Source organism: Salminus brasiliensis, chromosome 17 (genome assembly GCF_030463535.1).
Source record: "Salminus brasiliensis chromosome 17, fSalBra1.hap2, whole genome shotgun sequence".
In the NCBI taxonomy this organism is placed as follows: Eukaryota; Metazoa; Chordata; class Actinopteri; order Characiformes; family Bryconidae; genus Salminus; species Salminus brasiliensis.
Window position 1 is genome coordinate 35,035,308 of NC_132894.1, and position 12,952 is coordinate 35,048,259.

Consider the following 12,952-nt stretch of genomic DNA (forward strand, 5'->3'; position numbering starts at 1 on the left):
TTTAATGAATCTAAAAAAATGAAAGGGTCATTGTGTGATTTGCAGGGAATGCTGGGCTGCTCTTCTCAGACTCCTAGACGTTTGTAGAAGTTACAGTTCAGGTGATAGAAGAGCCTTTTCTCCATAGCAGATAGGGTGGTGGAAAGAGTTTAGTTTAAATGGAAATAGGATCTTACTGGTTGATTATTTTGTGCCCTGCCCACTGGAACACAGTAATGTAATTAAAACGTTACATTAAAAATCATTATATTACATTTACATGTTACAGAAAAACAGGAATTTAGTCTTTTCATGATATGATATGATGAGTCGTGCGTGGATATCACCGTGAGACACCGTGGAGAAAGTGCTTTTAGTGCTATTTGAGAGATTTGACAGCTTTAGTGAGGTTAGTGTAAAATTCGGTCATACTGGAAGGGAAGAACGAATCCACGACTGAACGGGGAAGCAAACCTCCGAGGTCGGTCTGGAAGAAGCTGATCAGCTTGGTTTTACCTGCTTCCCTGTGAACCCAGAGAAAACAGACAGAAAGAAAATGTCATTAATGATTAATAAGATCAATAATTATAATAATTCAGTTTTATAAAAGGTTCAAAAGATGAAACTGGTTATCTGAACAGCGACAAAACATGCAAACATTTTATTTACATTTTAAGTTTAAATAAAAAACACTATAAAGCAAAAAATAAATGTAAAATAAATAAATAAATATATGTAAAATTTAAGTAAAACATAATGTGTCCAAATACAGACCAGTACAAGAATGTAAAATTGATGCAAACTAATCACTGCTAATTTTACTAAGAAGGATGATTTGAATGATTTCTTAAATCATGACAGTCCTACACTACACACACTCTACTGTAAGATCTATAAAATCTTATACATTCATAAGAAAAATGACCTTACTAATACACATTAATAAGAGTCCTGTACTACAGAAACCAGCTGTGTGCTTGTGAGATTTACAGTTCTGTGCTGCCGCCTGCTGCATGCTACTGGAACTACACCAGGTCACCACAGGCGGTACTGCTGGTACTACAGGCAGGCATTCAGGACTGTTGGTGCCTTACCCAGGAACTGGCACGCAGAAGCAGCCGCACGGATGATTGAACCCGCGCACATAGCCAGGTTGAGGAGGACAGGCTGGATGGCTTACGTGAGTGGCTACAGAGGCAAGAACAAAAAGTACACAGAGTAAGTGGTCAGTAAGAGTGTCTACCTGTAATTAGCTCTATATAACATTAGAATAAACCCAAATAAACATAAAGTCAGTGGTCAGTAAGAGTGTCTACCTGTAATTAGCTCTATATAACATTAGAATAAACCCAAATAAACATAAAGTCAGTGGTCAGTGAGAGTGTCTACCTGTAATTAACTCTATATAACATTAGAATAAACCCAAATAATCATAAAGTCAGTGGTCAGTGAGAGTGTCTACCTGTAATTAGCTCTATATAACATTAGAATAAACCCAAATAAACATAAAGTCAGTGGTCAGTGAGTGTCTACGTGTAATTAACTCTATATAACATTAGAATAAACCCAAATAAACATAAAGTCAGTGGTCAGTGAGAGTGTCTACCTGTAATTAACTCTATATATCATTAGAATAAACTCAAATAAACATAAAGTCAGTGGTCAGTGAGTGTCTACGTGTAATTAACTCTATATAACATTAGAATAAACCCAAATAAACATAAAGTCAGTGGTCAGTGAGAGTGATATAATGGTAGCTTTAATTGAAAGGCTACACAGTGAACCACAGCAGAATTGCTCCACACACCATTTGATGTAACTGTGCCGTCTTCATACTGCTTGACTAAAATGACGTCCACAAAGTCTCGGGGTGAAATAATGCCCATAGCAGCGGACGCAGTGACGGTCCTGCACACAGTGACGTCCTGAGAGAAGCAAGAAAGTAACCTGTTATACTCCAAAGGAAACGATCTCTCAGCCCAGCGGCAGTATAGTGTTAGTTTCATTGTTGATACTCAATAATTCACAGCAGTACTGAATAACTGATGATAGATACTGAATAATTCATAGTGGTTACTCAATAATTAAGAGTATATACTGAATATCTCACAGCGCTAATGAGTGATTCATAGTAAAAATGAATTACTATAGAAATTCTACTATGAATTACTAAATAAATTCATAGGGGTTAATGAATAATTTGTACTAGTTGCTGAATAATTCACAGTGGATACTGGATAATTCATAGTAGTTACTCACATGGTTCATAGCAATACTGAATAACAGATACTGAATAATTCATAGTGGTTACTCAATAATTCAGAGTAGATACTGAATAGTTCATAATGCTTATTAAGTGATTCATAGTATAATTTCTTTTTATTATTTATACTATTTACAGAAATAATTCATAGTAGATACTGGATAATTTGTACTAGCTACTGAATAATTCATGGTGGATATTGGATACCTCATAGTAGTACTGAAGAAATCATAGTGGTTACTAAATAATTCATAGTAGACACAATATGTTATGGTAGATACTAAATAATTCATAGTGGTTCCTCAAATAATCACAGCAGTACTGAATAACTGATAAAAGACACTGAAAAATTAATAGTGGTCATGAGTGACTCATTGTAGAAAATGAATTATTTATACTCTTTACAGAATAATTCATAGTGGATACTGGAAGATTTGTACTAGTTACTGAATAATTCATGGTGGTTATTAAATAATTATTAGTAGTTACTGAATAAACCATAATGGTTAGTTGATAATTCATAGTAGAACTAAATAATTCATAGTCATTAACTGATAATATGTTGTAGATATTGAATAATTCATAGTAAATACTAAATAATTCATAATGGTTACTATATCATTCACAATAGTTACTAAATTAATAGTTTATAGTAGAGTAATATAATGACCTGCAGTTTAAGGGTCCTTAGCTCTAGACTGAGGCCCAGGAGACCTGGATACACACCAGTGCTGACTGTAAAACTTACTGAAGAAACTTGTTCAAGCAGCTCAAACTTCTTGACATTATTGTCCCATTTCACACGAAGCCCGTTCGGGTCCGGTTTCAAGCACTCCCACACTTTCTGCGGACTGCCATTCACTATCCCTTCTCCTTTATACCTGCCGGAGCCAAACAGGTGTGTCACTGAGCATGCATGTGAAAAGATCTGCCCTTACTTACACTGATGTAAACACAGCTAACATCACAACACTGACATCACACACAAACACACACACACATACACACACACACACACATAAATATATGGTTGTATTACACAATAAATGGTTGTTCTGTCACTAAGCGAGGTCGTGGGGTAAAGGTATGGTAAATTTTGTGGGGTAAATTTCTAATGAGCTGAATCTGCTTTGGCTCTAAATAATAATAATAATAATAATAATAATAATAGGTGGAATTATGCTGTAAAGGGCATAATTTCATATTTACTGTATTAATTACATTAGTGTGATGTTATACAGTTGTAATTATATATAAAATATATTTCATTCATAGTGGATACTGAATAATCTATAGTAGATACTGAATAATTAAGAGTGGATACTGAATAATTCATAGTGGGCTCTGCATAATGCATAGTAGTTGCTCAATAATTTACATAAATAATAATAATAATAATAATAATAATAGAATAATAGTAATGGAATTATGCTGTAAAACATATACAATTGTAATTGGGAAAGATGTTATATATAAAATAGTGGATCCTGAATAATTCATAACAGATACCGAATAATTAATAATGAACAGTGAATAATGAATTGTCTTTACTGAATAATTCATAGTGGTTACTGGATCATTTATAGCATTTACTGAATAATTCATAGCGTGAACTGAACAATGCATAGTAGGTACTCAATAATTTACAGAATAATATAATAATAATAATAATAATAATAATAACAGGTGGTTTTACACTGTAAGACACGTATTTGTCATTTACAATAGTGTGTATTTTTTAATGTATGTATATTTTTTTTAAATAGGAAAAAAAACAGAATGGGGTGTATAACAGAATGGGGTCATGGGGGGGGGGGTAGAGAGAGGGGGGGGGGGTTATATAATAAGTCCTTACTGGTTTGGTGTACTTACACATTCCCAGCAAATTCGGTCGATGGTCTCCAGTACACCACAACTTCACTCTGGACAAACATCACACACGGTTGTGTAACTTCATGTCTCCTCAGTTCACCACATCAGCGGAACACAGCGGGGAAACAGGGCTACTCACCGTCTTCTTGCAGGCTTTCCAGCCGGACTGGTCTCTGCTGTAGCCAAGCAGGAGCTCCGCCACCCAGCTCGCCTTCTCCCCATAATCCATCCCAGAGCCTCCACAGCAGAGCCGTGTGTCTCAGGAGAGATCAGCTACAGCTGAACAGACACTACACACACACACACACACACACACACACACACACACACACACACTACAGCAGCTGTAAAGCCCCTAATGGGGAACTCACACCTCATTCATTCCAGTCCAGCCTCTGTGGCCATTACTTCACATCTGCTGTTCCAGAAGCTGATCAGGATGATAGATCACTATCACTATCGATTATCCTCGGGATCAGCTCCCTGCACGAGGAGATCACACAGGCCGACTAAGACCTGCTCCGGTTTCTCTCCCTTTAGGAGAATCCACTTTTTTTTTCAGGACAGCTCTATTTCCTTGTGCACTGCACATGACAGCGTTGCATTGTGGGAAATGAAGTTTCTCATGGCCATGAGCGCCACACTGAGGTTAAAGGTAAAGGTAAATCTCTAGGGGGTATGATATAACTGATCTGCTTTGATCTACTCAGATAATAAATGTCTAAACCACATATTTTATTATTTCATTATTTTTATTACATTTATTCATTTTTAAGTTAGTGTTTTTATTTAGTTGTTGTTTGTTTGTTTGTTTGTTTGTTTGTTTACAGATTGTTACAGAGCCCCTAAGTTAAACTAGTGATTTCTAGTTTTTAAATAAGACGTGGCCACAAGATATTATATTATCCTGTGGCCTCAAAATAAATACACTATATGGACAAAAGTATTGGGACACCTGCTCATTCATTGTTTCTTTTGAAATCAAGAGTATTAAAAAGAGTTGGTCCTGCTTTTGTTGGAGTGACTGTCTCTACTGTACAGAGAAGAAGAAAGCTTTCGGATAGATTTTGGAAGACGATTGCTGTGAGGATTTGATTGCATTCAGCGACAGTAACAGCAGTGAGGTCGGGATGTCGGATGATCACCACCCCACCTCATCCTCAATTCCCCAACTCCTCAACTCGTCCCAATCAAAAGTACTGGATGGAGCATCATCCACCATCATCCCAGAGAACACAGTTCTTCCACTGCTCCACAGCTCGATGCTGCTGGGGGGCTTCATTACACCCCTCTAGCCCACGCCTGGCATTAGGCAGCATGGTGGCAATAGGGTCATGATGATGATCTGCTCCAGAGAGTCCTATTGTATTGGCAGTACCTCTTCTCTACAGGGACTAGACAAGCTGTGTGTGCATCTGCACATCTGTGTCAGCAGTGGGTGCAGCTTAAAGTAGCAGAATGCATTCATTAGAAGGGGCGTCCACAAACATTTGGACATATGGGGATATTCTTTCGTGGCCTTAATATTTTATTTTGTGGCCACTAGAAATATAACGTGTGGCCTCAGTATGTTGTCTTACAGCCAAAAGATGATACAGTGTAATTCGAAACGCCATTAGCTAACATGAGCTAACATGTTAGCCTCACTAGCCACCTGTCAATCAAACTAAATGTGAGGCAGGTATTGATATATTTACTAATGAACAGATTTAATATTTAATAAGTGTTCAGGTTACTATATATATATATAATCCATTTGTATGAAGTGCATCCTTGTAGCTTAGCCGCTATAGCATTAGCCATGGCCTCTTCCGAGTGAGCAGTGGGGGTTTGTTATACTGGAGCAGACAGGATTAGCTCATATCCTCAGTATTAAAACAGCACACCTGTAGCAAATAGATTTTAATATGCATAACATTTTATTATCATTAGTAGTGGGCAGACGATGGTTCTCAGGCAGAACCTGCAGAACGTGGTCAGCTAACGACATCTCAGTAAGAAACCTCGAGGAACCCCTGGTGCAGAGGGAGGTTTCTCTGCTACAGGTGTGTCGACACTGACTTTAGACCTTTGACCCGCAGCCATGATAAATCATTAGCATGACATTACTGCTCTTTACACACCATTCAGCCATAACATTAAAACCACCTGTGTAGGTCCCCCCTGCGCCACCAAAACAGCTCCGACCTGGTGAGGCCTGGACTCCACGAGGCCTCTGATGGTGTCCTGTAGGTTGTGAGTCTGGGCCTCCATGAGCATTAATAAGCCTGAGGGGGAACCCATGGCCCAAGGTTGCCCTTCCTTGGAGCACTTCTGGTAGGCATACCGGGAGGGAACACCAACATGCTGATGTTCTGGAGATCCAGAGAGTTCTGACCCAGTCATTGTCTAGAACATCACAGTTTGGTTCTTGTCAAAGTGGCCCAGATACTTATGCTTCAACACCTTCATCACCTTCAAGACCTGACTGTTCACTTGCTGCCTAATATGTAGACCAACCCCTTAACAGGAGCTGCTGACACCAGTGTTATTCACTTCACCTGAGGTTTTAATGTTACGGCTGGTAGGTATGTACATGCCATATATCACTTTTTAGGTGTTATATACTGGATATATCAATGAGAACTCTGATCACTGTAAAATATATACCCTATATTTTGAACACTGTGGCCTGGACTATGTGCTTTACGGTAACTTTACTGGAGGTGATTTTGGTCAGGGTAGCCTAGCCTACAGTATGTGCTTTATAACAGGGCAATGAGACAGTAAATGCAACCCAACCCCCCTAAAAACAACCAGCCTATGTGTCATATTAACCCACCATCGTTTAGAATCTGCGGCATCAGTGACCTACGACCCCTCATATTTTTTCTTGCTGGTCATGACTGCAACTTCTTCAGGTTGAGTAACCTGAAAGCTGTCTCTGTGGGAGCTTCATAAGCATGCACAAGCACTGATTAACATGTAGTGGTTATAAAGCATTGTGTCAGTATTTATGCACAGTTTACGCCAGCATTCAGAAGATGACGTAAGATTCAGTTATGACTCTGTATTGACATAAAGGGCCAATACAAGTAATGTCCATTTATAACACGCAAAGCATCCTTCACAAATTGTGTAATGGAAACGTTTATAAAGGCTTATTCTGCGCTAGTTATAATCAAGACTGGTTTTGATCATTTTGTTGTCTGTTCAACCCAGTAAATATTGTATTACTAAAGATTTTTCCTGTGGTAAACTTTTATAAAAATGTATGCATGTTTATGTCAGCTGGAATAAGCATTTATAAATGTTTATGTAGGTTTATGTCAGTTAGATTGGGGTTTTTATAAATGTTTATGTAGGTTTATATTAGTTGGAATAAGCTTTTATAAATGTTTATGAAGGTTTATGGCAGTTGGAATGGGCCTTTATAAATGTTCTTGTAAGCTTATACCAGCTGGAATAAGCCTTTATAAATGTTATGTACGTTTATATCAGTTGGAATAAGCTTTTATAAATGTATATGTAGGTTTATGTCAGTTGATATGGGCCTTTATAAATGTTTATGAAGGTTTATGGCAGTTAGATTAGGCTTTTTATAAATGTTTATGTAGGTTTATATTAGTTGGAATAAGCTTTTATAAATGTTTATGAAGGTTTATGGCAGTTGGAATGGGCCTTTATAAATATTCTTGTAAGCTTATGTCAGCTGGAATAAGCCTTTATAAATGTATATGTAGGTTTACATCAGTTGGAAGTTGGTGTTTATAACTGTTTATGAACGTTAGGGTTATCAGTTGTCATCCAAGTTTTCTATTTTGTCATAAATGGAACCTGTCACTTATGTAAATACATAGTAATTTACATCATAAACATCTTTTGTGATCAATACTGACCTAAGATGATCATAAATACTCTAAGTATTGATTTTCCAGTACATTATTCAATGCTTATGCATGTGTTATGAAGCCCTTATGAATGTAGCCTTCAAACAGAGTTAATAAGTATCAATAACACACAAATCAAACATTTGAGCATACAAGATCGTTTGATCCGGGTGTTTTCATTTCGCCGCTGGTTTTGGACTTCTTCTTAGTCAGCTTGCCGCTTCGCTTCAGGTATTTCTCTTTGTTGTGGATGACCTGGATGTACTGGTCAGTGCTGCTGTTCTGCTGGTCGCTGCTGGATGCTAATGAGGCCGAATCGGATTCGGTTAGCGATGGTTCCCCCTTGCGCTTGCTTTTGGGCTTGACGTGAGGTTCTGCGTGTCTGTGGGCCGTCTCCGCTGCTTTGAGGTTCACCCAGGAGCTTTTTGGACGAGTACCTTCTTCATCCCAGTCTTCACCGTAGTCCTCCTCCTCCTCTTCTTCTCGTCCGTATAAGCTTTGTGCTAACCGGCTGTCCATGGTGTCTCCGATGTAAAAGCGTGCGGGTTGGTGGAGGTCAGAAAGTGACCTTGGCCTGTGGGACTTACCAAATGACCCTCTCCTCCCTCCGTTCTTCGCCTGTTCCTCTTCCTCCTCCTCTTCTTCTTCCTCACTGAGGTGTGGCTGCTGGCCCCGGTGGGGAGTGCGAGGGACGTAGCGCTTGACGTTTCGGGGGTACAGCTCTACGATCTCGGGTTCGTCCATCAGGCGATAGTGCCTTGGGATGCGAGTGGTGGAGCGTAGTAGTTTCTTGCGAGGTTCGTGCTCGTTTACGATGACGTAGCGGGTGGTGTGAGCCCGCCGACCCATGTAGCTCTGGGCCGTGATGATGCCGGCCTCGGGCCGGGCGGGTCTGAGGCTCTTTCTGAACAACGGATCTGAGTGGACGCTCTCCGTGTAGCGCATGGTGGGGTTGTAGGCCATCTGGTGATAGGACTTGGAGCGGCCTGAACCAGTCATTCCACCCAGGTAGCCTGGATGCCTGAGAAACACAGACAGAGCTTAGCTAATAAGCTAATACATATGCTCTACAGGGACTAGACAGTGACTGTTGCAATGGGTGCAACTTAAAAGTAGCCGAATGAGCTGCATTCAATTCATTCGAAAGAGTGTCCACAAACATTTGGACAAATAGTGTATATAATGTACCATTGTCCATGTTTGTGTCATAACGCATCACACACTGTAGGTATGACTCCAGGTTACTTAACAGCTTGACATGGTTTGAGGTGAGTGTGTGATGATTCAGGCATGCAGTTAGCATGATGCTAATCAGTGTGGTGTAAGCTTCGGCTGCTTGTTAGCTACATTAGCCTCGTAGCTCCAGTGCTAAACCAAAGAAGCTAACCTAAGACACCAGATATTGATAAAATTTAGGGTAAGAAGAAAATTAAAAAAATTAAGGGCTGCCCTGAATAATACATTTTTAAGCCACGCTAAATGTCTTTATATAAATCATCTATAATTAATATATGTTAATGTTAATAAATATGTAAATATGATTGATGTAATGCATTATAAAATATTATCAGGCATACTCCTAACCTTGCCTCAGAGCGCAAAATAAACTGTCACCAGTGTGGGGCGCTTTAAAATACAGTGCGAATAGTACAGAATGTGCCGTAAGAGGCTGGTGCACCATGGAGGCAACAGGATTGATAAAGCATCTCAAATATGTCAGTATAGTGATCCACACCTGTAACAGCTGGAATGGCTACATGCTGAACACATTCGCAATTGAACCCTGGCTGATTTCAGTTCATTCACACTATCACTGGTATACAACACTAATGCATCGTTGTCACCTACTGGATATATTAAGAACTGCGTTAACGGGCTTAAAATGATTAATGATTAGAAAATTATTACTTTCAAGTAACTGTAATTAATATAATTATTATTTATAATATTTTATGCATTAATTGCTGCTATATATTTTTTATTTCTCTACTTTTCCCACTTTTTATATTTATGTCTACCCTTTTTATAATCTATTATTTTAGTTATTCAATAATTGCTCTTTGGGTGTAACCGGGACCTGGAGAGCAAAATTACGTTCCATCCCATGTACCACATGTGATGCGAATTGCAATATGGTCTACTTTAACCTTTTATCCTTTTATCCTTTATCCTTTATGAAATGTAAATATTATTATTTGAAGGGTGGTTCAGTTTTGGCTGCTCCTGTCTTCCGCTACTAAATCCAATCAAATGAAAGTTTCTTTGATACATAAATGATCATACATTATATATCAAAGCAGTAAAACGCTTTGATAACTGTCCAGGCGCACAAGACAGTAAGATATGTATAATATATAAAGATTTAAAACAAAAAACAAAACAAAACAAAAACATATGATGCATATGTATGTGTATATATATATATATATATATATATATATATATATATATATATATATACACACACCTCAAAAGGTTTTAAAGTGTGGAGCTAGAAAGCCTCCAAATCTGCATTACGAGCTAAAGGGGCCAGTAACGTTTCGGCAGCTCGAGACTAGAGACATGTTTGAATCTGGGGTTTGATTAGTGGACTGCACTGTGTTTTCAGGACCAATATGTTTAAGAGAAATCCAAACCTGATGGGAATGGGAATGTACTCCACCCTGTGAATCTGCCTCTGGGGGACGGAGGGGCCGCCAAACATTCTGTAAGCACTACACACGCAGAGATGGAAGCCAGTGGAACTCAGTAAAGCAGAGATGAATGAAAAATGACAAGCACTGTAATGAGGTTTGAACAGCAGGGATTGGACGATACGACAACATCCTGTCGACGATATCAGTGATCTTGCTAGCTTTTAGCAATTTTGTGCTTTTGGTAAAATGTCTTTTTTTTTACTTTTTGCTAAATTTCCAAAAAAAAGTACAATTACTGAGTATTTACGTTGTTGCTTGATGTATCAATAGTGAGTATGTGACTTTGTTTGGGGTAAAAAGATGCTCAGAAGCAATGATATAATGCAGTTTACCACCCTGTTATTCTAAATGAAGCACATTCTATGATGCAGGAAAAATGAGAGCTCTGCTCTGATTGGCTGGTTTAGATCATTGCATCGGATCACAGGAACCACATAGCATAGTATAGAACAGCATAGCCTAGCATAAAACAGCATAGGCTAGTATAGCACAGCAAAGCCTAGCATAGAACAGCATAGCCTAGCATAGCACAGCATAGCCTAGTATAGCACAGCATAGCCTAGCATAGCACATCGTAGCCTAGCATAGCACAGCATAGCCTAGTATGGCACAACATAGCCTAGCATAGAACAGCATGGCCTAGCATAGAACAGCATGGCCTAGTATAGCACAGCATAGCCTAGCATAGCACAGCATAGCCTAGTATAGCACAGCATAGCCTAGCATAGCACATCATAGCCTAGCCTAGCATTGCATAGTTTTGTTTCTAGCACTAGAGATAAGATGCTTATATTGGGGGGTCAGGAGGTCAAACCTGTTGGGGATGTGCTCCAGTCTGGGTTTGGGTCGGACCGGGACGGAGGGGCTCCGGGTGGCCCCGGCAGTTCTGACTTCAGCCCTAGAGGCAGACTGGGAGATGGTGCGGATGCTGTTGCCACGACGGACTGGTGACTGGAAGTTGGTGACGGTGCCGTTGCGACGTGGCGGGGAGGTGGAACGGGCGGGAGACTCCATGCTAGTGATGTCACTCTCCTGCTCTGGCTTTTTGTCGCCACCTTCAGGTGACTGGAGGCGCGCTGAGTGGAGAGCACACACACAGACACGTAGGCAGTGAGTCGTGTTCATTTTCATACGGACATTCAGTAGCAATCAAGATCGATATGTTAATGAGCTCTTGCATATTAATGACCAATGCTGTGTCGTAACAGACTGAAAATGGTGATTGAACAAACGTGATTAAAAATGATAGAAAGATCATTTAGCATCTCAGGTTCAATCAATCATGTGGAATTTTTTTGCGTGACGGTGTGGTTTCCGAATCACTGAGGACAGTGGTTTTCTCCAGGGAAAGGTGCGTTAGTGTCAGATTTATCGTAGATGGTAAAACCTCCAGTAGAGTGGCGATGTGATTTCTGAATCTGGCTGATAATAAACCAAATAAATGTACAGCTAAATGGCATACCTAGACCTATGATCAGTGATCAGTACGCTGAATTATGACTGGATGTAGATAGAGGCAGAGGGTGCAGTGGCTGCAGCTCTGTCATTACTGGTAGTGATGGTGACCAGCTTAGAGATAATGATATTATAGTATATTACAGGAATTTAAGCTACGTGTTTTTTAATTATTAGCAATTCTTCTGTGCTTCACCTGCTGCCAACTGAAAGACTTTCTTCTTGTCCTCAGTGCGTTCCTGCAGAAATTAATATTATGGATATTATTTTTCACACAATCTGAAGACAACCGAAAAGAGAAACTTAGAAAATATATAAATATAAATATATAATAATACAGTTAATAAATATATAATATAAATAATAAAATAGGAATATGCTTTTTTAAATATTTAAATATAATCTTTCAGTTTTTGATGAATTTAACATACTGCAAAAACAGATGAACCACTAAAACATAATGTATTAGTATTTAGTGCATCAATACATTTGCACTCATTTGCATTTTTTAATTAAGCAAATAAACAGTTTATTGCACACAGAAAACTTTAACATAAAACCAAATAAATTTGAATATAAACATATAAAATATAAATAAATAAACAATTAATATGATATAAATATAAAAAATAAATATATTTTAAATGTTTATATAAACAGAAATTTTAATTAATGTTAAGAACTGCCAGATAAAAAAGTAATATCGTAGCTTTCAGATAAAGACCTTGTATCTCCAAAATGGCAACTTTACAGGAGAAGGAAGTTAATGTGCAAAGATTTTAATCCAAGTCATTTTGGAGCATTTCTATTGGTCCATT

At 38.6% G+C, this 12,952-nt stretch overlaps 2 protein-coding genes across 2 annotated transcripts in view; both read right to left on the reverse strand.

The window, feature by feature from the left end:
- stard5 (StAR related lipid transfer domain containing 5) overlaps positions 1–4,664 on the reverse strand; it is a 4,966-nt gene extending 302 nt beyond the window's left edge. Inside the window, exons 1-6 of the mRNA XM_072660859.1 lie at positions 4,254–4,664; positions 4,115–4,164; positions 2,991–3,123; positions 1,787–1,904; positions 1,074–1,167; positions 1–503 (exon numbers count right to left, since the gene is read on the reverse strand). The exon at positions 1–503 is cut by the window's left edge and continues 302 nt beyond it. Coding sequence (XP_072516960.1) covers positions 359–503; positions 1,074–1,167; positions 1,787–1,904; positions 2,991–3,123; positions 4,115–4,164; positions 4,254–4,343 — 630 coding nt within the window. The 5' untranslated portion in view covers positions 4,344–4,664 and the 3' untranslated portion in view covers positions 1–358. The remainder of the gene's footprint in view (positions 504–1,073; positions 1,168–1,786; positions 1,905–2,990; positions 3,124–4,114; positions 4,165–4,253) is intronic.
- A 3,454-nt stretch (positions 4,665–8,118) lies between these two features.
- LOC140538172 (transmembrane channel-like protein 3) overlaps positions 8,119–12,952 on the reverse strand; it is a 29,679-nt gene continuing 24,845 nt past the window's right edge. The window contains exons 20-23 of the mRNA XM_072660614.1: positions 12,331–12,373; positions 11,494–11,755; positions 10,620–10,697; positions 8,119–9,004 (exon numbers count right to left, since the gene is read on the reverse strand). Of these exons, the coding sequence (XP_072516715.1) occupies positions 8,119–9,004; positions 10,620–10,697; positions 11,494–11,755; positions 12,331–12,373 (1,269 nt within the window). The remainder of the gene's footprint in view (positions 9,005–10,619; positions 10,698–11,493; positions 11,756–12,330; positions 12,374–12,952) is intronic.